The sequence below is a fragment of the Diabrotica undecimpunctata genome, chromosome 1, assembly GCF_040954645.1.
Source record: "Diabrotica undecimpunctata isolate CICGRU chromosome 1, icDiaUnde3, whole genome shotgun sequence".
NCBI classification, from domain to species: Eukaryota; Metazoa; Arthropoda; class Insecta; order Coleoptera; family Chrysomelidae; genus Diabrotica; species Diabrotica undecimpunctata.
Window position 1 is genome coordinate 16232563 of NC_092803.1, and position 25640 is coordinate 16258202.

The 25640-nt window shown below is 33.2% G+C and overlaps 2 protein-coding genes across 6 annotated transcripts in view; both read right to left on the bottom strand.

Annotated features, from left to right (window-relative positions):
• Positions 1-285: 285 nt before the first annotated feature.
• LOC140445325 (ATPase family gene 2 protein homolog A) lies at positions 286-3954 on the bottom strand. Of its 2 annotated transcripts, none has more exons than XM_072537300.1 (6): positions 3417-3954; positions 2875-3220; positions 1853-2636; positions 1468-1687; positions 614-972; positions 286-531 (listed from the first exon to the last, which is right to left on the bottom strand). In XM_072537300.1, the coding sequence occupies exons 1-6, from the start codon at positions 3787-3789 to the stop codon at positions 307-309; spliced, it is 2307 nt and encodes a 768-aa protein (XP_072393401.1). In that variant the 5' UTR covers positions 3790-3954; the 3' UTR covers positions 286-306. The 2 variants fall into 2 exon arrangements, with proteins under 2 accessions (XP_072393401.1, XP_072393408.1); XM_072537307.1 differs by having other exon boundaries at positions 2875-3227; positions 3417-3553.
• Positions 3955-7641: 3687 nt separating this feature from the next.
• LOC140445341 (cytosolic carboxypeptidase 2-like) overlaps positions 7642-25640 on the bottom strand; it is a 45809-nt gene continuing 27810 nt past the window's right edge. For 2 of the 4 annotated variants that reach the window (XM_072537318.1, XM_072537326.1), the window contains exons 10-18: positions 22886-23113; positions 22618-22709; positions 19388-19586; positions 18662-18805; positions 10344-10394; positions 10131-10273; positions 8892-9068; positions 8218-8322; positions 7642-8035 (exon numbers count right to left, since the gene is read on the bottom strand). In XM_072537318.1, the coding sequence (XP_072393419.1) occupies positions 7798-8035; positions 8218-8322; positions 8892-9068; positions 10131-10273; positions 10344-10394; positions 18662-18805; positions 19388-19586; positions 22618-22709; positions 22886-23113 (1377 nt within the window). In that variant the 3' untranslated portion in view covers positions 7642-7797. Of the gene's footprint in view, positions 8036-8165; positions 8323-8891; positions 9069-10130; positions 10274-10343; positions 10395-18661; positions 18806-19387; positions 19587-22617; positions 22710-22885; positions 23114-25640 lie in introns of all 4 variants that reach the window. The other 2 variants (XM_072537342.1, XM_072537333.1) reach the window with 2 other exon arrangements.

Here is a 25640-nt window from a genome sequence, read left to right on the forward strand (position 1 = left end):
ATAGATAAACAACAGTGGCGACAATCCATCTAACCCTTATTTCGTTTGATAAATGACCTTCTTCTCTAATATTTGGTCTTTCTGATTCAACATAAATTCAGGATTATTCGCAAATCTTTATCCGTAAAACAGACGTGAATCTCTTGATTAAACAAAGCACCGAGATTCAAACATAATTAACAATCATCATCGTTAACAAAACTTGAAAAATTAGCGCCGTGAGTATTGCGAGGTTAGTATAAAAGTTACACATTTACTTGCTTTATTATTTTTTTAAACGCCCAGTTAAGAAAATAAATACAAAACTCAACTTTTATTTGCTAAATAATCTTCATACAGTTTAATTAAATAAGGAGGCGTTCTAGGTGTTACTAACGAAAGGGCTCTATCAAAATGTTTCATTTGGACGAACTCGGCTTCCAAGCTTTCCTCCAAAGCCATCATAGCTGCCTCATGGCACACTGCTGTCACTTCTGCTCCGGAATATGTTTCTGTCTTCTTAACCAAATCATCGATATTTACATCTGAAGTCTGAAAATAACAACAAATTATTATTAAATAATTAGATAACATCAATGTTAAAAGGGAAAGATAAAATAATACGAATACTTACAGGCATTTTGCCGAATTTGATTCTGAAGATATCTCGCCTCGTTTGTTCATCTGGCAGAGGTACATAAACTATCCTATCCAACCTTCCCGGCCTTAGTAACGCTTTATCTATCCGATCCGGCCGGTTAGTGGCTGCCAGAATGGTCACATCTTGTAGAGGTGTTATACCGTCGAGTTCAGTCAGCAGTTGTGCCAAAACTCGTTCCTGTACGTTCGTACCTGAATTGCCGCTTCGTTCACCACCCAACGCATCGATTTCGTCAAAGAATATGATAGATGGAGCTACCTGCCTCGCTTTTCGGAATACCTCTCTGACGGCACGTTCAGATTCACCCACCCACTTGCTAAACAATTCCGGACCTAAAATTAAAATCATAATATAGTTTATTGCATTGTGCTTCACATCATACATAATATGCAAACAACTAGCGAAGACTCCTTTAGCAGACATAGCTTTTCATTAATTTATTCTTTAAATACCTTTTTATCCTTAAAATCAAGACTGCTCTTTTGTGCCAAATAATAATCCAACAAAATTAGTAACATTCTCCACTTTTAAATATGTCATAAATGACGATATATATATATATATATATATATATATATATATATATATATATATATATATATATATATATATATATATATATATATAATATAGAAAATGAATTTTTATATACAAATTCATATATAAAAGTTCAAATGAAGAAGTGAGTAAAATGTGCAGTGTATTATTGGTTGCATAATCAATATGAACAAATTTACAAATAAATAAAAAATCTTTTGTTGTTCTGTCTGTTCATAACTCGTTGTACACTTAAAACAAATAAAAAACACAACAATTAACATACATACCTTTAATAGATAAAAAGTTTAGACCACTTTCACAGGCGAGAGCTTTAGCAATCAATGTTTTAGAACAACCAGGAGGCCCAAACATCAATACTCCTTTTGGTGGCGTAACTCCTAGTCTTAAGAAACTTTGTGGATACTTTAAAGGCCATTCAATCGCTTGTTTTAATATATTTTTCAGATTTTCCTGACCACCAATGTCTGTCCATTTGACATTAGAAACCTACAAGTGAAAATTTTAAAACAATTATAAACAAAAATTGGTGAAAATCCAGCTGGTATCTTAAAATAGAGAGGTAGGTATATAGGGAAGGGTATATGTGTGCAATAAAGGAAGAATAGAAGAATATATTAAATAAAATATAATAAATAAATACTGGTACTTTACCTCTATCTGAACTTCCCTCATTGCACTGGGCCTAACCCTCTTCAAAGCATATTCAAAATCAGCAACAGTAACACCTTCACTTCTCCTATTGGCATTCAAGGCAGCCATAGAACACAGAGCTACTAAATCAGACCCTACAAACCCATGAGTATTCATTGCAACATCTTGAAGATTATTCTCATCCAACTGTATCAGCATTTGGTTTGTTAGTTTTTGTAATATCGCTTTCCTACATTTGGGATTAGGAGTTGGTATCTCTATTTCTCTATCTAACCTTCCACACCTTCTAAAAGCTGCATCTATACTATCAGGTTTGCTGGAAGTTGCTATAATGAATATTTTTAGTGACTTTTTAGTATGGAGGTCATCAAACAGTTTTAAAAATGTAGATACAACTCTTTTTTCTGTTTCAGTTAGGCGTGTGCCTCTAGCAGGACAAAGAATATCAAATTCATCTAGTAGAAGTATACTGGGTGTACTTTCCACAGCATCATTGAATAACTGCTTGATGTATTTTTCTACTGAACTAGAATTAGTGCTACCAATATCTGTAGAATTAATAGAGACTACACTTGCTTTTGAATTTGAAGCTAAATACTTAGCAATCATTGTTTTTCCTGTCCCAGAGTTTCCGTAAAGAAGTACAGCCTTTGTTTGTGTTTGATGGGAAGATGTGTACAAACAGGCATTTATCAATTCATGAATTTCATTCATTTCTTCCTCCACTCCAGCTGGCCTGTCATAAACTTGGCTTTCACACTCCTTCTTGTAAGTGTTTTCATCTCTACAAACAAAAAAAACATTAATGAAAAAATGAAGATTTAATTAGCCAAAAAGAAACTTGCAATTATTCTCAAATTAGAGAACTGGCTATTCAAATTGTGAGGTAATACAAAAAAGGCATGTAACAGTGACTGGGTAAGTCTGATAATGATTGAAATCTAAGGCATAAAGGTTTCAATATTAAAAAGACAAAAGACAAGCATAACTCAGTACGGTTCAAAGGTTAACGAAATATTTACTTATAGCATGTCCATTTTGTTTTGGAAGATATCTTCACAAACTGATGCTGATTACCTATAGAAAGTTTACTAAAATCATTTACTATATCAGGCTCTCCTCCAAAATTCAAGCTTCTTACTTCAAATCTTAATTCTTTTCCATAAAACATGACACTTATAATGTTTCCCTTGGTTAAAATTCTGTCCTCGTATGTTTTGCTTATTCTATTATAGAGTTCTGGGGACATTTCTAAAGATTTTGGTCCATTAGTAATGACAAGGGTAACAAAAGTAGCTTCTGGTACAGGTTGAATTAATTTTTTTACCAAAACTCTCTGCTCTTCTTTAAAATTACTCAATTCCAAACCTAAAAACTATTTTATTAAATCGTTATATCTCAAAAAATAGGGACGAAATATGTCTACATACAAAACACAAAAAATTAAATTAAATATATAATAATCAAACAAAAAGAAACAGATATCTAAAGATTTTAGTGTAGTGTGGTGCAGAGGGAAGTATTGAAAAGTATCATTAGCACAAACACATATAATTATATTTACCATTTTTTGTAAATAAAACTGAAGTAACAGCTTTTTCTACTGTAGGCCATACAATCCTGGCAACAGATGAACTATTATCTAAACTTTGTATTAAAGCCCAATCTCCAATAGCTAGAGAACATAATCTAATCACAGATTCGCTTAAGAAAACTAAGTTACTTCTTTCTCTAGGTGTTATGTTTTTTATTTCCTCATTGACTTTCTGGTTTATGTTCCCATACAACACTTCCTCTTTTATAAAACTATATGTTCCTCCTTTAAAATCTGGTGGACAGTCTTTAATATGATGTTCTGTATCTTTAGTTGTTAAAAATATGGAACACTGATCACATTGCATCCATAGGGAGGTTTTCTTTGCTTTCTGTTGAGCCATAGCTAAATTAATCTAATTTTGGCGAACACACGAGGTATATATTATAAAATCAAACATACACATAACCTCAAAGTTTAATTGTAATGTGTAATGTTAGATCAATCAAAATATTATTGACCTACAGTTTGTAATTTGTAATCTGTAAATATAATTGTAATTTTGTAATGCAATTTCTTGTAATTTCAATTTCTAATTTGAAACGGCTGTTTCTGCAACTAAAATTTAGACGTGGCTATGCAACCAATTTACGTAATATTGTTTTGTATTCTTATTCTTCTAAGTACGTGAATTTTTTTTTTGTAATTTCTTAGTTTTCTTCTTAGTAAGAGTGGTATAGATAACATTGAATCTTTCTCCTGGAATATCAGTTACCTTGACTTTTGTAGTTCCTTATCTTAGACGCCATTTTCCTATTATTTCGTCATCAATAATATCAAAGAATATAGACGCTCTATAATCTTTGATAATATTAAATAAAACAAGGTTCAATTTGTCTTCCTTACCAAATTAAAAATTTGTCCCCATAGATACTCACACACAGCTGGTAAATAGTATTCTAGAAAAAACCTTCAGTGATAACCCAGTCGCATCAGTTATCTCTCTAGTTCCTTATCTTAGACGTCATTTTCTTATTATTTCGTCATCAATAATATTAAATAAAACACGGTTCAATTTGTCTTCCTTACCAAATTCAAAATTTGCCCCCATAGGTACTCACATACGCAAGAATGCCAGATAATCGAGCTGTAAAAGTAGTCCAGAGATGGAAGCCCCAAGGAAACAGAACAAGAGGAAGGCCCCGTAAAGGATGGATAGACGACGTAGAGAAGGATCTTAAAACCATGAACATCAGGCAGTGGCGAAGGAAAGTATCCGACAGGGCAGAATGGAAGAACATTGTTAAGCAGGCCAAGACTCACAAAGGGTTGTAGCGCCATTAGAAGAAGAAGAAGAAGAGGTACTCACATACAGCTGGTAAATGGTATTCTAGAAAAAACCTTCGGTGATAACCAAGTCGCTGGCGCTCGTTCCACAGTGATATTCGAAGAATAAATGTTTCGGTAGAAACCTAAGGATGGTATAGATAACACTGAATCTTTTTTCTGGTATATCAGTTATCTGCGTAGCGCAAGCGGTAGGATGTTTGCCTCGCAAGCCGGTGGTCCGGGGTTCGAATCCCACCGCCGGCAAGAACATCTAGACATTTTAAAAATGTCTATAGGCCCCAGGTCGACTCAGCCTGAATAAAAATGAGTACCTTGGGTAAAACCAGGGGTAATAATAGACGGTTGAAGCGTAGCACTGGCCATGTTACCTTCCTTGTATACCGTAGGCCCTAGATATAGCAGACTACCCTGCTATACTCCCAAAGCCGCGACAGCGGTATAAAACGGGAGACTATTATTATATCAGTTATCTTGGCTCTTTGTGTAGCGTCTTTCCCGAGAAAAATACGATCTTTTAAACATTTTGCAATTTTAGAAATTTTTGGAGTCTTTTAAGTACGCGAATTTCTTTTTTTTTGTAATTTTTTAGTTTTACTTTTATCTTATCTCTTTGATATATCTTTTGTGGTGCCATTCGTTGTTTTTTAAACGCGTAGTTAAGTTGGATCTAATATATGGAAGTTAATTTATCAGGGAGTTAGCAATTTCAAAACTTTTGTCCTTCGTTTTTTATGGAGGCCTTTAATTTCACTTAGTGTTATGTCGTATAACATTCTTTATAATGTTAATAAAGTTGCTTGTTGGTAAAGAAGTGTAATATTTGTCTTTTCTAGTTGATAAAGACTTTGTTGACATTTCAGTTAATGTTCTGAAAACGTAATGATTTTAGTTTTTGTTGAAAATATTAATTTAGCTTAGTAGTTTTACATCTCTAAGGTTTTTTAACTCCGCCTACCGGATCATTGAGTAGATTTAATACCTCAATGCTCTTGTTGCCGGTCCTAAGCCTGGATAAAGGAGGAAGGTTCTTGGGCGAGATTAGCACTTTAGCCAAGTTAAAAAAATCTTGTCTTTTTTAAAAAAATGTATCAGGTTTTCGGTACAAACTATTTATTACATTTTTAAAATTTGACACTGTCCGATCAACAGTGCTGCTAAAATATTTGATCGTGAAACAGTTGCACGAACAGCTTGATGACTGTGATGAAGTTTCTAGTTGTTTTAAAAAGATCACGAACGATTTAATTGAGAATGGAGACTACCGCGACCCAAAGGCATTCAAATTCCAGTCAGCAGACTAGTATTTATGAATAAAATCAGAGAAATGTCTCGTAAAATCGATGAAACTTCTAGTAAAACTGATGAGAAATTATAAATTTCTAGAAAGGGTAATTAAGAATTAAAAAATGTTTACAGTAAAATCCATGAATGAAGATGAATCCACAATAAAACAGTTACAGAACCTCTCAAAGTATATATGTAAGCAGTACCTATTCTTCTTCTTCTTCCTACTTTATAAATAGGCTTAATGCCTGTTTTACTTCGGTTTTTAGCCTCAATTGACGTTGTTTGACCATCTTTTCCTCGATCGTCCCAATGATCTTCTTCCATTTGGCGATTTGTCTCTTGCTATTCGTACTATTCTATTTTCTGTCATTCTTTCGATGTGTTGATTCCATTCCACTTTTCTTCTTTTGGTCCACGCGTTTATTTTCTCTATACCACATCTCGCTCGTATTCCCTCAATTCTTACTCTGTCTCTTAGAGTTTGGTTTGCTATTTTTCGCAAGACTTTCATTTCTGTTTTTCCAGTAGTCTTTGTGTTTTCGCCGTATCTGCTCTTGTTTCCGCTGTGTACGTCATTATCGGTCTTATTGTTGATTTATATATCCTGGTTTTCATTTCCGTTGTGAGGAAATTTGTTTCTCCAGATTGTGTTGTTGAGACATCCTGCTGCTCTGTTTGCCATGTTCACTTGTTTTTGTTCACTATCGCTTTAGTTTTCTCTGTTGAGATCTCCATGTTGTATATGAGCGCCGTATCTTCGAATTCTTTAATTAATCTTTGTAGGTCATCTTCATTTTCGGCTGTTATTATGGCATCGTCGGCGTAGCATATTATGGTTATTTCCTTTTCTCCCATTCTATATCCTCTTTTTTTTAGTAGTACCTATAGTACCTATTCACACTTTGAATTCAATTAAGTTGTGATGAAATCCCAATGGTGAGCTGTGAAGAATATTATTTTGGCATATTATTGTTCTTATTTAAGCCATACGAGCTCTCACTCCCTCCAAGGGTGCATTCATTACGGAGACCATCGCATGGTATCCTCGCGTATAAGATAGATCATAGCACTGACAGTGAAGTGAACGCTCGCATTTAAAATATTGCATTTATTTTACCTGGCATCGATACGATGGTCGCAGCGAGGCTCGGTGGTCGGCACCTCGTAGTGTCGATCGTAGAGTACTAGGGACGAGAATCGAAAAAATACTAAGTTGGAATACTATGGTCCAAGTCCATGGTCCGATACCTGACTCGAGGCTGGGCGCTGCGCTTTGACAGTGAACGCTGGTATTTTTAAAATAATGCATTTATTTGACGTGGCGATGATACTATGATACCATTCTATGATCGGTGCCTTGTTATGAGCGCACACTAAGAAGAAAATTCATTCAGCTGTAGCTGTTTGATATTGTCTAGAAGGTTCTTCAGAATAACACATTGTCTTATTATTTGTATTTCAAGATCGCTGTACTTGGTAAAATTGTAATTTTATTGTAGCTATTATCCATATCAATATTTTACAGCAATAAAGATATTATCAATACTGTTAACTGTCCTTTTTCTTTTTCATGGAATTCGTCTTATCCCGAAATAAAAGTTAAAATAATAAACAGAGAACTCAGAATACAATTGTACTTAACCTCATTTGATAATAAATCACAATGAAATCTGATAAAAACAACTTACAAATGTACAATAATTACGATTACCCAAAAGGCACTAAAATTTTTTTAAAATCCCTAGCATCCCCATTTTTAACTCAGCACTAGAATTTACTCAGTCTTTTTGATAAAAGTTCTCGCATTACTTAGCACTTTGACTTTCTTCACGAGCTTGATACTCTTCTTCTTCTTTTTCTTCGTGTCGTTTTTCTCTTCGTCGGTGTTCGTCAACTTTTTGGCGATGTTCTCGAACGAAGAAGCGTCAGGTAAACTTCTGGATTTGCGTAGTTTCACCTTTTCCTTGTTGTTTTGTGGTTGTAGTAGGTCGACAACTGTTTTACGTCTTAATCTAAAACAATCGAATTGATAACAAATTAATGCACTTTTTTATTGACAAAGCTTTTGACAAAGTCAGGAATATATTGTTACTTTTTAAATAAAAAAAGAACTTTAATGAAAATGTATAGAAAGAAAATTACTAAATTAATCCTTGCACTAGAAATCGGAAATTTTAAAGTTATAGTGTTATACCCATTCTCAGATGGTTTGTTCTGAGATTCTGTATCCTTGGTCATCTTAAAATTAGACTTCTTCTCGTTTTTTTGGCTCTTTTTCAAGTTTGCGCTTTTACTCTTCCTAAAAAAATGAATAATATTATTTTCTTGATTAGAACTGCAGAAGTATGGCGATGGCCAAAAATACTATAAGTAGATTATAAAAACTATGGAAAGATCGTTCCTTGTCAAAAAACACCAAAATGAGATTGGTGTGTGCCTTAATTGTTACTATATACAGTTACGAGTCCCATACATGGACAATGAAATCGGACGATAAGAAAAGAATTGACGCTCCAGATGTGGTGCTGGATAAGAATGCTTCGAGTTTCATGGACAGAGTACAGAACACATCACTCAATCCTCCAACAGCGTACCATTCAGATTCGACTCTCGTCTATTTGTCTCGTAGGCGTTTGAAAGTTTTTCGGATAGATTGCAAGAAGAGGTAGTAAAAATCTTGAGAGACTTATAATTTCGGGAAACGTTGAAGATTGCTCACCCACTCAATGGGCAGATTAAGTACAGAAAGTCAGTGGCAAGACATTTTTTGAATCCACGAGAGCACAAGATAGATGGAAAGAAATAGTTGCTCGTATGGTAGAAAACCGCGAAATACCTGTAAATATGTACAAGACATAAAATACTTACCCTTCTTTTTGCTGAGCTGATTTCTTGTGACTATCATTTACAAAGTTTCTTTTACCCCAACTCAACGTTGTATCTCCGTTGCCAACACCGAACCATAATTTATTTTTTAAAGTAAACAGTTTAGCTTGTACTTCCGCCAATTGTTTACTGATTTCATCTTTTTTCTTATCGTGTTTTCTATACAAAATAAAGAACATCATTAATTCCTATTTTACACAGTTATTTTCTAAGAACAATGTCCTCTTGTGCAGTTTTTATGACAGATCATTTTCATTTTATATTGTTCTATTACTGTATTAAAAGTTTTTCGGAGTGGTGATATTAATATGATGATAAAGAGTTTATCCGTTTCATTAATTTTTTTAAGTTTTATAAATAAGTTTCATAAATTTAAGAAAAGTTCACAAGAAATTAAATAATTCCATAAAATCTATTCATTATTTAAATTTGACGTGTTTAACAATTTCGCATTTGACGGTTTGCACGATCAAATGTCGTCCAACCGCCTCATTGGTTGGTCGAATTTATTGAGTTCCAGTGACTTTATTTCGACGGAATTTTAGAAGCAAAAACGGGCCAGATTCTATTAATTTTTTGACTCATATAGCTAAAGCTGGAAATCTATCGGGTCAGCTAGTGTATCGATATTTATATTTTTTCTTTTTTAATTACTATTTGTAAAGACCTCTGTAATCTCTTGCCATGAAAACTGTACTATCAACGAATATGGACGCATATAGAAACAGATTTCAACGTAATTTTTTGGTATATGCTGTGCGGAAACATTTTACTGTTTTCTTCTGATCCCACAACACCAGGGAGCGCTCATGTGATCCTCCGTTCACCATCGCACTATCCATGGTCCACAAACTACTAGGTATTGCTTCTGAAATATGAAAGAGTAGGGCTGGAAATGCTTAAAATCTAGCCTTTTAAAGTTTTATTATAACATTACTCATACAATTTTTTTTTGTAAAAAATAAAATATTATTTTAAATGTTAAGACTTAATAACCGAAATCTCTTTAGAACTATAAACACATTGTGATTCATTGTTTTAATTTAAATATGTAGAAATCTACAAATAATATAATAAAGTTTATTATGAATATACAGGAATATTTTGAGGTAGGTGTACTAACCGTGACCATTTCTCATAATTATTTGAAATGTACTTCTATAATGCGTCTTTATTCGTTGGTGCTATTTATAAAAGTTTATATTTTACTAAAAGACTTACATTGAATACTGAGTTTTACATTTTGGAATATTATTCGTAAAGATGTGGTTCTTCAGAGTATCTGTCGGGATTAAATCAAAGACTGAAATAGATCTCTTGGCTCTGTTGAATTGTATTTCGCTATCAGAAAAATCTTGAACTGGCTAAAATCAACGATAAAATCTTAAAGTACAATTAAAAAGTATACAGCAGCAACAATCAGACGCCATTTACCTCTACTTGAATTACAATAATTCCATCTGGCTGTGAAGCTTCTCTATTTTTCTAAGAAAAGAAATAAATACTAAAGTAAATAAATGTGCAACTTAAATTAAATATGCGGGAACGATTACATATTTGCAGAAAAAAAAAGCAAAAAAAAGTGGGTGTTGGTGTACTATAAACTCTAATTTCACTATTTGGGAGAGTGACTCATCGTTTGAAGGCGTAGAAGTGGAGAATGACGTATGAAAATCCAGTGGCGTACACTCACTTTTATTTCAACGTTAATTATATTATATTGTTTAAATATTATTGTTCAAAATAGGCCACAATATATTTATCTGCAGGTTTTTACTGAAGTTTCCATCTCTATATCCAATGACCGTTTTCAAAGATATAAATTATAGTTATATTTATTTTATTTGTTTATTATTATATATTTATATATTCTTATATTATTTTCTTTTTTTTTTCTTAACTTTAAAAACGGTCTCTGTACTAGAGATCGAAACGTCCGTAAAATAAACATGTAAATAGATGTATTGTGGCTTATTTCCAACATTATCCCTAAAAATACGGAATGCCACAAGCAAAAAGCTACAGAAAAATAAATATTGCTATCATTTGTATATTTGAAAACGATCTCTTTATATAGAGATCGAAAAATCAGTAAATTAAACCTATAAATAAATATTTTGTGGCTTATTCCATACAGTCTCCTAAAAATACAGAATGCCACAAACAAAAAGCTATAAAAAACAAGTAATTTTGCAGAAAGCTTACTGATGCCACCAGGCTGTCTCTGAAGTTACGCTAAAACGTCTTTTGACGTGACCCGTCCTTAAAGAGTTACACAATGAAATTTTTTTAAAACAAATTTTAAGCCAGTTTCCACACCACCCGAGAGGTATGTCTTGTGGCGCGTCACTTTTTTTTAAATGGGTGTTCGCCAAGAGCCATATTGTCCCATTAAATAAAATAAACAAAACACTTAAACAGGATAAAACAAAACAAAATAAAATCCTATAAAATAAAATAAAATTCTATAAAAACAAAATAAAAATAATTTTGGATGTAACAAAACATTGTACTATTCTATTTAAACACAAACACTATACACACTTACTATGTTCTTCTCGTTTTTTTTTTGTTTTTGGTTTTTTTATGCTGATGCCTACCAAAATATTAGAAAATATTATTCGCTGTCTGAATCTGAAGATGCAGTGCTAGTATCGCTGTCATTATCTTCACCTGGTGTAATTATAATTGGCTCTAGTAAAACTTTGACATGAGTGTCAAGTTCCCACATACGATATTCTTCTTTAATTATGTGGCCTATACATTTAGCCCATTTCTCTGGAGTTACATGGAGGATTGCTTGAATCAAAAGTTCCTTAACTTCGTTTAATTTGAGCGTTTTGTTATTGCGTGCTATTTTCCCTTTCACTCGCGCCCAGATAAGTTCAATGGCATTAAGTTCGCAATGCTAAGGTGGTAGACGTAGAACTTTGACACCATAATCTTTTGCAGTTTCATCCACAACATATTTAAGATATTCACTTTTCCTTAACCGTGCAATGTCAAGTAGTTGAATTTTGAGCATTGATTCTTCGAATGCAATCCCCTTTTCTGTAAGCCATTCTTGAATTCTCCCTTTCCGCCATGCCGTCGTCGGTAATTGTTCTAGTCTGCGGCTATGATATGGCGCATTCTCCATAACAACCACAGACAAAGATTCCAATTTTGGTAAGATTCTCTTAAACCAGCGCTCAAATACTTCGGAAGTCATTTCTTTATGATAATCACCTGATTTTTTCGACTCAAATTGAAGCAAACCATCATCAAAGAACCCTGTATCACTTCCTATATGGGTAATGATTAAACGCCGTCCCTTTCCTGATGGAGCTTTTAATCCTGTAGACCAGCCTTCTATAAATGCTTCGCGTTTACTTTTGACATTTAAATCTTGCCAAACTTTTCCAACTGTATGACCTTCGTTAATCCAGGTTTCATCCAAATAATATATTTTGCATCCAGTGCTGCGAATTTTTCGTATTTCTTCTAAATATTTTCTTCTCCACAGAATAATTTCATTTTTTTCTAATAGCATACTTTTTCTGTTGCGTTTTACATATCGAAAGTTCATTTCGCGCATGGTTCTGATTAAGACCCTATGAGATATCTTGGGTAAAGAGTCATCTTTTTTGAGCTCTTGAGAATTTCTTTTCAGTGTTGGAATTTCATTCCGAAAATAAAATGAATGAATTTTTCGACATATAATATTCCTTGTCTCGTCATCGAAAACAATGCTTTTCCTACCTCTAGTTTTACCTTTTTCTTGCTTTTTATTTTCCGATGTATTTTTAAGTACACGATAAATACAGCTAACGGATACTTTTGTTAAACTGCTACAAATGTCGACCGCTTGGCTAACATTTAATGCCATTTTTCTGCCGACAATTACTTCATAAACGTTTCGTATCATTACCTTCTCTTCGGACGTTAACATTTTCCGTCTCTTTTGCGGCTTTTCATTTTTGGAATCAACATCAGAATTTTGCTGTCTTCTCTTGGAACAACTCGGTTTTTCGTCCAACTCCAATAAAACTCAAACCAAATAATTACAGAATATAACTAAAAATTTACTATAAAACGACAAACAAAACACTCGTATTATCAATAACACGTTTTATCAATAACACAAACTTATAGCATAAAATATATTCACAAAATTCAACACATGCCCTACCCTTAGAAACACCTATGTACATGAACTATTGTTGTTGGGCACTTGCTCGACAAAAACTAGTTTTACGGATTTCTGTGAGTCGGAATTCCGTCGCTAATTCCAAAGTTGCCAAACGATTGAAAAATATTGTTTTAAAATATCGATTTTTATTTTATAATTTTAAATATGTAACGAAACGAAACATATAAATAAAATTTATTTAATTACAATTTTGTAATTAATTTTTACTATTGAAAAAATAATATTTTTTGGTATTTTTATGACGGTAATAATCGCTGCGTGGAAGAATACAGGTTTTGTATGACCATAATTACTACTTGTGAACAACAATTGGCTACACTGTACGGCAACTCCTGGTCAGTTTTTCTATAGAGAAGCACAAATAAATATACTACTTTATATATTCTGTAATTTCTTATGAGGAAACGCAAATTGCAATCGAGAAAACAGGCAGTTTTCGAGGGCCGCTGTGTACATTTAAATTTGAGGATATTCCGCGTTTAAACTATGAAATCACTCTTCTGATTTGAGGGTTTCTACTATAGTAAAATTCACTTATATTCAATGTTAACGTTAGCCTTATGGAAGACTCGAATGACTGTTAATAGCCCCGCATGTAGCAAAGACAGGGCCGTATTGGCTCTCCTTATACAATATTCTCTTCCGTTTTTTGTTAAACACTAAAAATTTTAATACCAAACTTAAAAAAAATACATATTTACACAACACATTTAAACGCTGAAGAAAAAGAATTAGTATATTATGAAAAGGCTTAAAACAGTCTAAATAACCATTTTTGTAGAGTCAAAGTCTTGATGTTATATTTATCTTGTATATTTGATACATTTAATTACCTGATTGTTTCTATATCCGTTATTTACCAATAGATGCTACCTGTTTTATTTTTCAATATTTATTAAATTTTTTGTTCATTAAAAAAGTGTACAAGGTAATAAATTTTATATTTGATTTAAATGGTTCCGTATCAAGAGGTCCCACAGACATTAAACATAACAAACGACTTTTCAGAACTAAGAAACATGTAAAAAACTTTATCAGAGCAGATGTCCACAATGATCAACCTGTTAACTATCATCATAAACAAGCTGCTTAAATGATTAAGTTTTTGCAGATGGCAATCTGGAACGCTAACGGCCTATCACAACACAAAGAGGAATTAAAGGCTTTTATTGTTAACCACATTATAGATATAATACTTATAACGAGGACACATTTCACTTCTTCTTCTTAAAGTTCCATCTCCTATCGGAGGTTGGATATCATAGCGGCTATGGTCACTTTGTTGGCTGCTGCTCTGAAAAGTTGTAGTGAACTACAGTTAAACCATTCTCTAAGGTTCTTCAGCCAGGAGATGCGTCTTCTTCCTATGCTTCTTCTTCCTTGGATCCTTCCTTGCATAATAATTCTCAGCAGCTCATATTTTTCTCCTCTGGTTATGTGACCCAAATATTCTAGTTTTCTTCTTTTTATGCTGTTCATAATTTCTAACTCCTTATTTAGACGTCGTAGTACCTCAGCATTGGTAATCCTTTAAACCCACTGAATTTTTAATATTCTTCTGTAACACCACATTTCGAACGCTTCTATTTTTCTTATGTGTTGTTTCTTCAATGTCCAAGCTTCCATTCCGTATAGTAAGATAGAAAATATGTAACATCTTAGAGCCCTCAATCTGAGATGCAACTGAAGGTCTCTGTTGGTAAGCATTGTCTTCATTTTCACAAATGCTTGCCTTGCAGTTTCAATTCGGACTTTGATTTCTCTGCTTTGGTCATTTTTGTCATCAACCCAGGTTCCCAGATATTTATATGTCTCTTTACTTTTTCTATTTGGGTTTGCTCTATCATTAATCTTTCATTTCCATGTTGCGTTTTTGAGACAATCATAAATTTAGTTTTTCTCTTATTTATTTTTAATCCGTATCTAATGCAATAATCGTTAATTCTATTTACCAATTCTTGTAGCGATTCCAGGGTGTCTGCCATTATAACGGTGTCATCAGCGAATCTTATGTTATTTACTATTCTTCCGTTTACAGAGATTCCATCACCCAGATCCGCTATCGCTTCCTGGAATATGGCTTCACTGTACACGTTAAACAGTAATGGTGACAGAACACAGCCCTGTCTTACTCCTCTCTTTATATCTATATTTTCGGACTTTTGTTCTTCTATCTTTATATTGGCCTTTTGATTCCAATACAGATTGATAATGATTCGTAAGTCTCGTCTGTCTATATCTTTGTTTCTCAGTACTTCTATTAGTTTTTCATGTCGGACTCTGTCGAATGCCTTCTCGAAGTCGATGAAATAGGAATAAATATCTAGGTTCATATCTAAGCATCTTTGAGAGAGGACATTAAAAGCAAACAATGCCTGCAAACTGAGTATCATCCATATCATCTTCTAGTTTTCTATATAATCTTCCATGAATCACCTTTAGAAATATTTTGAGGGTATGACACATTTCACTACTGGAACCCAAATAAAAATTCCCAATTACATAATATATGACTCTCAACACACGGACGGTACGGCTCACGGCGGAACATCTATTATACTAAGAAAAAACAATTGACCATTATGAACGTTTCTCAGTAATAATTATACTAACTGAGAACACTTTGGAACCATATTAGATAAAAAACTGCAACTAAATATCTCACTAAAAATTAGTTCCCAAATATACGCAGCCGTAGAATACTTCACTCATTCAGTTCAGCTAACTGCACGGTAATCTACGCCTAATCAAAGAAAAAAATACGTATTAAAATAATCATTTTAACTAACCAACACTCATTAAAGATGAAATCGCTTACAAAAAAAGACTTAGGAAAATCCGGTAAAGAACAAGGTAGCCACGAGATAAGGCAATACTTAATAGAACAACGATGAAACTGAAAAGAACTCTTAATAATCACAAGAATTTGGGCATTAACAACAACCTTAAAAACCTAACGGCGACCGAGACTTCAGAATACTCATTATGGAAGGTTACAAAAAAATGAATAGACCCCAACTCCTAATCCCCTTATTCCTTACCAGAAAATGCTAACTGGGCCAGAACTAATCAGGACAAGGCTAAAACATTTGTTAACCACATTCCTCGAGGCTGAACCCTGGGGAAGGCAATGATATTTATAACCTTCTTTAAAGTCCATTCTAAGGACCAGTCACTTCCCGACACAGTGGAAACTAGCAAAAGTTATACTCATCTCTAAGTTTGGGAAACCTATGAATAGTGCCTATATACCAATTAATCTGTTGTCAATTTCAGCTAAACTACTTGAAAAGGTCTTGTTCCTAAAATTAGAACCCATATTGAAAAATCTCCAGATAATACCAAATAATCAATTCGGTTTAAGACCGCAACACGCAACCATTGAATAAATACATCGAGTATCAAAAAAGATAAGTCAAGACCTTGAAGACAAACTGTATTGTTCTGCGGCATTCTTAGACATTTTATAAGGTATGGCATACAGGGCTCCTCTATAAAATCAGAAAACTTCAATCTATTAACTATTTCCTGATTGCTCAATACAAAACAGACAATAAATCTTCGTGACTAAGTATGAAGAACACTCTAGCGTCCGTCCAGTCCAGGCGAGAGTTCCTCAAGGCAGTGTGTTTAGACCCGTCTTGTACCTTTTATATACTTTACCGACAGTTAACTCCTCCATAGCCACATATGCTGATGATACCGCCATTTTGACATCACACTCCAATCCAATTATTGCTTCACTTCACATCTACTACAAAGAATGCCAAATGATATCCAGCAGTGGCTAAAGAAATGGCGGATCAAAGTACATGAAAGTAAGTCGGTACATGTTACGTTCACAAATCGCAGAGAAAACTGTTTACCAGTAATTCTTAACAATCAGCAACTTCCTTAAAAAGAAGATGCCAAATACCCAGGTATGCACCTGGACAAAAGACTTACATGGAAAAAACATATTTTCACAAAAAGGAAGCAACTGGTACTGACACTCAGCAGAATTTACTGACTTATATGCCGTAAATCAACGTTGTCACCGGAAAATAAGCTCCTAATGACCAAGGTAATCTTAGAGGCCTGTCTGGAGTTATGAAATACAACTCTGGGGTTCAGCTCTAAAAGTGCAACATCAAAAATAATGGAAAGATTTCAGTCCAAAGTGGTATCCATGATTACCAACGCTCCATGGTACATCCCAAATTGCAATATTGCGAAAGATCTTAAAATGATGACGGTTAAAGCTGAAATTAGTAGTTATTCCAAAAACTATGCCCTATGCTTACGCAGACACCCAAATGTCTCAGCAGCAAAATTAATTACCGATCCAATTGCCAGATGCAGGTTAAAATACTTTGTTCCTAATGACCTACTTAACAGATACTATTATAGTCAGTTGTCAAATCATTTACTTATTATATCGTTGGTACAGATTACAAATTTAATGGGATTAAAAAAATTTCAATGGTCAACTTGATTCATTTGTACCTATTGTCATTTTAATCGAATAGAAAGTTGGATCTGACAAGGCAATGTTGAAGTAAGAAATTGCGAAAGCATTCTAGCGTTATCTGTCATTTGATTTATATTGTTCATAAGAGCCAATGTTAAATAATTCTTCTAGTGAATTTTATTATAGTTCATACTTCTGTAACAAATTCTAGTGAAGTTTATCGTCTGTGACTACATATAGCATTGTTTGTGCAGTAGTTGGCATAGCTTGTAGACAACTTGTGAACTGTAGCCAATGAAAAGGGACACAAGCGACCTCGGATGACAATAGATTATGAATAATAAAAGGTCTATCACGATGGCCACTTATATCGCAACATCACGATATCGGTGACAACATCGATCTATAATATAAATTCTTTATTGTGGTTTTATATTCTAAAATGAAAACAAACTATTTCTATTTGAAATTTTTAACAATATTAATCTAAGCAATATAATTCACAGAAATATTGCAGCACACATGAAAGCTTGGCATTTCATCAACACAAACATGAAGACTTCTTAATATCAGTTACCAAACCGTTTGCAACTACTCCACAAACAAGCTTGCTATATACGTATATATATATATATATATATATATATATATATATATATATATATATATATATATATAGTATAAATATGAAGTTCAAGAAGAGCCTTAAAAGAATGAAAACTAGATTATCTAGATGATATACAAAAAAAATTTAAAAGAGTATATTATTATAATAATTCATGTCTTGCAGATGATATTGTAATAGTCTAGGACTTGGAAATATATAAGGAAATGGTTACAAAAGTTAATAGGACATAATGGAAAAAATAAAATATTTGACATGCTCAGTCTAAGATTAAAATTATTAATAATAGTAAGTATAAAGATTAGAACTATCATAAATATAAAATAAATAAACATAAAATGTACTACACTACTTTTTCAGCTCTATTCTATTCATACGTTATATTCTTTTTTCTTGTCGCGTATTTCCTAGTCAGTAGCAATAGACAATCACAAACATATAAACAAACATTTACAGATAACATGTATATATACAAATTCCCCAACCTTCTTTTTCTTTGAGTGCTTTTTCTTCCGTTTCTTCTTGATCCTTTTTAATTTGACTTTTTCAGAATCTGATTCACTATCATCACTATCAGAGTCGCTGCTTTCTTTGTCAGACAAGGACAACTTTAAAGTGGCCTTACATATCTAAAAATAAACAACACGATTTGTTATGTTTTTGCTCGTTTTAAATATGTTAAACCTACATAACAAAGAGAATATAAAATTGGATACAGGAACAACGCTAAAGAAGAAACAAGGCTGACGAAGGAATCAAAGATAGTATTAAAAAGTGTCAAATAAACAATGATTCAGATTTCTTACTTTATTCTCGAAAGGAATGAATGACAAAAAATAACAAAATAATACAAAAATAAACGGCTAATACTGGAACTATATTTGAGACACGTAACCTAACCTAAACTAACCTCCAAAAAGTGATGAACCACGACACACAAGCTTGATGAGATACAGTCATGAATCAATTAGATAACTTTGGTTAAAACCAAAAAGTGTAAACAAACTTGCGAATTATCTGTTCAAAAATAGAGTATAATTTAATAATCTTTGTTAAAATTAATACAACTAAATATATACATAACCAGATGTCTACCAAAACAATGGACAAATAAGAAAGTCTAAGTGATGAAATTAGTTTCGATATCACAAAAAATATTTAACAACCACTTAAAAAAACACTTATATATAGTATTACTATTGTTAATTTACTGGTAGGGGTTTTCTGGGCACTGTGGGGCTCTTTAGGGTAGCGTTTTGAGGCCTCGCTTTTGGTGCCGATATGGAGAACTTCGATCTGGTTTTTTTCACTAGTACTACGGGAGAACACGGAGGAACTAGTGGCAGTTGAACATCTTCGTCGTAGTCCCGTCCGACTTCATCACTGCTGTTGGACGTGTCCCCATCATCACTGGAACATAAGATAAATATAATAGAGCGAAATATAAATTTGTTATATCTGCACTCTGGGACAAAATTAACCGGCCTGCTTAAAAATGGGTAATTTTTGATTTCTTATATCTCCTAAACCTGTTGTCCGATTTAAGTGATTTTTTTAATATGTTATAGCCTTATTGCTTGACAATATCTTTATGATAATATTGTTGCTAAACAGGTAAATTTTCATTGTATACCGGGTGTACGAATCAAACTGTGTTTTTTTCTTAAAGTTGGCATCACCCTGTGGAATATTCTAGCATTTGAAGAATACTGAAATTAAATCGTAAATATATAGCCTCATGCTTTCTCAACAATTTGTTTTTCAAGAGAAAAAATAATCTTTTTGAAAAAAATTTATTTGTTACAGTAAAAATCCAATGAATAAAATCTTCGAAGAAAATTCAAATTAACAATATTTTGGAAATCAAAGTCTAATTGAAAAAAAAAATGAGTACCACTCCTCTACCGCAGCTGTCTTCAGCTCTTCAAAGGAAGCAGGGGCTGGTACTCTTGCTCTTACCCGTCTTTTGAGGTTGTCCCAGATATGCTCAATTGGGTTAAGATCGGGACTGTGTGCTGGCCATGGTAGAACTTGAAACATTGTCATGCATTAGTCTGAAGTTATCACCAATGAATGGTGCAACAGGCATGACATGGTCTTGGAGAACTTCTTGCACGTATACTTGGGCATTCACACTGCCTTTACCGAACACAACAAGATCAGTACGCGCTTCGTAAGAAATACCTCCCCAAATCATTATTGACCCTCCTTGGTAAGTACTGTTTCGGTTATAGCGCATGCAGCAAACCTTTCATTTTGACGCCTATAGACACGTTGGCGTTCATCTGGACCTTTTAGGGCTATTCTGCTCTCATCTGAGAACAGTATATTCTTCCATTCCGCCATAGTCAAGTTAACATTTTCTCGCGCAAAATGAAGTCTAGCCCTACGGTGTTGTGGGAGCAGCACCTCAAGAAGAAACCTACGAGCTTCAGGAGCGGTGCAAAAGCGATTTCTCAATACTTAAGTGACAATGAAGCGGTCATCTCGAACTGAAGTGCATCGTATTCGGCTTTGACCTGGCCTGCGGTTGTACGATCCTGTCTCCCGAAATCGTCTGGGTACATCGAGTATACCAGCGATATGATATTGACTGTAACCAGCATCAACTAAAGCCACTGCCCTAGCTGAATTAGTTGGAACGAGTGGCATTTTTAAAATCGCAAATAATAAATAAGCACTAAAATTTAAACTTAAACAATATTCGCTCACAATGATATAAAATTACAATTTTAATTGTTAATTTTAATTACAAATTTAATTTTAATTTCAAATTGTTCAAGAATTGTTATTAACACAGAAACAAATTTGCAACAATGTCGTAAAACGACTATACGTCAAAAATCCTTCAATGACACAAATTTAGGAAACAAACTGTCACAGGCAATGTAAACAAAACAATAATAAAGGTGGTGGGGTTAATTTTGAGTTAAATCGTCTGTATTGATGAAAAACATGGCTAGTTGTTAAACTACCTAACTTTTGTATTATCCAACATAAGCGAATTAATCAAAAAACAAAATGTTGAGAAAACATGAGGCTATAGTTAGGTTTTAATTTCAATATGTTATAAATGCTAGAATATTTCAGAGGGTGATGCAAACTTTAAGAAAAAAACACAGTTTAATTCTTACACCCGGTATACAATGAAAATTTACCTGTTTAGCAACCATATTATTATAACGATATTATCAAGGAATAAAACTAACATATTAAAAAAATCACTTAAATCGGACAACAGGTTTAGGAGATATAAGACATCAAAAATTACCCATTTTTAAGGTGGCCGGTTAATTTTGGCCCAGAGTGTAGTATTGCCAGAAATATTTTTAAACTGAGAATAATTAACCAACCTATATTCCCTATTCACGTATAAATTTAGATACAATGGTAACTGTTGATATAACTGCAAAGGCGAATTAATCCGAATCAGAAGGAATTAAATAATGAAAATATGTAAATAGAAAAAAGAAGTAATGATTGGTGAGCCCAGACCAAAATTTTGATGAATATTAATTTATTAGTCTGTGTTTTTGTCCCAGCAAATAGCTTTTATTTTATCTTACTAAATGGTTTGAACGTTTTTCAAATTTTTACTATATTCAAAACTCATAGAAATGTAAAAAAATCACCTTTATTCAATATACAGGGTGAGTTTTTAGTGTGACATCCGTCGATAATTCCATTGTAGTACAAGTTATCAAAAAACCTTATTTAGAAAAATGTAGGCAATGATAATAAATGGGACACCCTATATATTTTTTCATATTTGTATTTTTCCGATAATTCTTGTTCTTATAATATTGGGTTTGCATTATACAGAGTATTTAACAAGTTTGAAGATTTTTATTTCGAAATTCCTATGAAATCAACACTATTTATATAAAGAAGTAATGCATAAACAATTATTTATTTGATATAATAAAGTAAACAATATATTGTAGTTTTTAAATTAAGTTTAATTGAAATCATTGACTAAAATTTGTATACTGTATTATTTGTATTTGTATTTGTATTATGGCTATATTTTTGATGTTTCTTTAGCTCCCCAACTTTCCCATGCCTGAGAAAAACTACAAAAAAATGTGATTTTAACTAATTATCTTAATAGTTGCATGTTCTCTGTCAACACATGTAAACACGTTATTTTTCAGGGTATCATAATTTACGCGGGAAATTTAAAAATTCACAATGGGGCTAATTTGATCAAGTCTGTGGGATGAAATTGATCTCCATCGGGGGCAAATTTGATAACATTTTTTCTGAAGAAATCTTAAATTAGTGCTTTCTTTTCATAAAAAATTATTCAAAAGTGTTTTGATGCCTAAGGCTCCTGCCTAGTTTTAACTTCCAAAATTGTTCTCTGGTAGTTTTAAAGGAATTATATTACAAATTATTTTGTATAAAAACATTAAAAACTTTTATTTAAAATGCTACGTACCTTGAGTAATCACTTAGTTTAATATTGGTAGGCTCATCAGCATTGGATCCCTCTTTCACCAACCTTTCCACGATTTTCGCCCTCAGTTTTTCCTAAAATAAAACACTACTTCAAATCGGAATCATTTATTAAACAAAATTATGATATATTAAAAAAACATTGATTCTATGATCTTGTACACTACGAAATGATATCCGAAAAAAGCAGCCAGATACATTCCCAAACACATGAAAGACAACCTGCACGAATCTGAAATACTTGATTCTACCTTTTTGGGATCTTCATCATAGAAGTCCAACAGGGTTTGACAGAAAGTTTTGCCCATTTGTTCTAAATCTTGGATGCTGAAGTGAGTGTCCGCTCTACAGCCCAATGTCGATCCAGCTAGTGAAGTTTCCAGGGTGTAGCTGTTAGCTATGCCCATCATCCACATCACTACCCTTCCGGTACCTTCTTTGTTCTTTTTGATCTTGAATTTACAGCTTTCGAAGCTAAACTACAAGAGAAAGAATATTAATAAGTATGTATTTAAAGCTGTATAGCTGTGCAGAGTACAGATGTGAATGGTTTCCAGACAAAATCTTTGATAATAAATAACCCTCAAAATAAAATGAAAACAATTTGGCACAATGTTAATATACAATTAGGGAAAAAAACAAAAACACGTCATCCTATAAAAGCTTGCATAGAATAATTAACAGCAGTATGGGAGAAAAAAAGATGATAGATTTTGCGGATTTTCTCAGTAACTCAGTTTTATCAACGGCTCAAAAAATAACGATAAATCTTATATACTAAAACGCTAAGCCCTTTTCTTGTCAACCTCTTTACTCAAAAACCATATTAGATAATTAAAATATTTTTTCGGAATATTATTATTATTACGTATGAGATTGTCAAGATATACTTTTGGTACAAAAATTCACTTCCGGTTTTGAGATGACCGGAAGTTAAAATTCACTTTAAGTTTTAGACCCCACAATGTATATATGGATCGAAAGGTCTGGTCGAGACGAATCTAAATATGTACTTCCGGTTGCGATCCGACACCGGAAGTTACCCGAAACGCGCATAAAACGTCAAGATAGAGCAAATCTGACACCGGATTCGTGATCAGCATGCAAAATTAACTGCTAAATGATATCCATGTCGACATTTGATGAACTAAAAATTGCATTCCGGTTTTGAGGTCGACTTCCATAATCACTTTTTTTTTACTTGCATTATTATTGATGAATGTTATGTATATTCTTGCTTATATTGTTTATATTGATCTCTTAATTTTTCTCGCAAAATAAAAATTTCATTTAAAAAACTCGATGTCGAGTTGGTCCGCTATTATACGCTACTCTATTTAAAAGCACACCTTGCGAGTAATTATTTTATATTCTAGTCACTACAACTGATTTACTGGATTTAATAATCATTTTAAAAGTATAAGATCTACATAATTTAAAGATGAATCCGTCTTCCCGCTGAAGGAATGTTCTGATAAATATGTTCCAATTCTAACTCAGATAATAAATTACTCAGTGTGAAGGGGAAAATTTCTAGTTACATTAAAGATGATCAAAGTAAATCTCGTTTAGCAATAGAGATCGTTATCACGGATCTTCAAGTTTGCTCTGAAGTGTATCACCGCTTGTGGACAGGTTTTATGGAGAAGAGCATACACAAGAACAATCGGACAAGACATAAAAAAAATTACTCTTAAACAAGACAAACTTCTTGTTTTTTCACCTTCCTTTCACGCTAAAGACCCATTCAATGATCTGAGAAAAGCAGTTAGAGTAATGGTTTAACTGACGATAACGAGAAAGCGACACTACGGTTTCAGGGATGATTAGCAGGCGCACTAGGGCAACCATAGACGAATATCAGGCCAAGAGAAAAAAGAAGAAGGGCGCATTAAAGAAAATAAAAATCCACTATCCAAGGGACATACAAAGAGAAATACCCCAAGAGCAAATTGGATTTACCAAAGGTAGAGGTACTAAGAGTCACACAGAGATGAATGGAGGGATCCATGTTAGGAATAACTCTGCGAGACAAAATTAAAAACGAAGAAGTCAGGATAAGAACCAAGGTGACTGACGTAGCAGACCTAGCAGAAGGGAAAGTAGAGGAAATATATGTTCAATCTATAGAAAGGGAGATATTTTAGAACTACAGAGTTTAGATATCCAGATATACAGAGATTAAATATCCTTTACATGCATATACCGCTTTAAATATCCTTTGCATGCATATATGTACGTTGTACAATAGGTTTCAATTCAGTAACGGGATTCCGTGATTATACGTCCACATTAGACCATGTCGCTTATGTATATTGCCAAATCTGCTCCTGAAGTGACTTTTTGAGCAGTGACATCAACCATTACAAATATATCGCGACTATATCGTTCACCATTTAAAATTTTTTTGTTCTTTTATGCGTTTTTTCGAAGAAATTTTTATAACTTTTATACAAAAAAATTAAAAATTGTGGATTTTTCTACCAAATAGGATCTCTGTTGAGTAGGGGTGCTTTTTAAAATTGAGGATGGCTGTATAAGCCGAAAGCGCTCAGCTAAGAATTTAAATTTTTACACAATTTAAAAATACTTTTCTTTTCCATTCCCTTATTTGTCATGAGTGTGTACAAAAAACATATCAGTCTTTTCATTTGTTATTATCTATATAATCACATTCACTTTAAGTTCTATCGTCTGGACTAACTCACGTCCAGTTTCTATTCTGTTTCTTGTTAAAAAGTTTTCGTTGCATACAGTTTGAGCTGCAACATAAAGTTAGTAAGCATTTCGCCTTTTTCGTTGCTTACTCCGATTACTATTTTTTGTTCGCCCTTTTTCCTTCCGAGTTTGCCGTTAAAATCTTCCATTATCAGATTGTAATGAGCCGGTTCCTGCTTTTTTGCTCTTTCGATTTCCTCATAGAATGTTTCAACAAATTCATCATCGTAATCCCTGGTAGAGACGTACACCTCGATTTTTTTCAGATTGTGTCTCTGATTCGGTCTT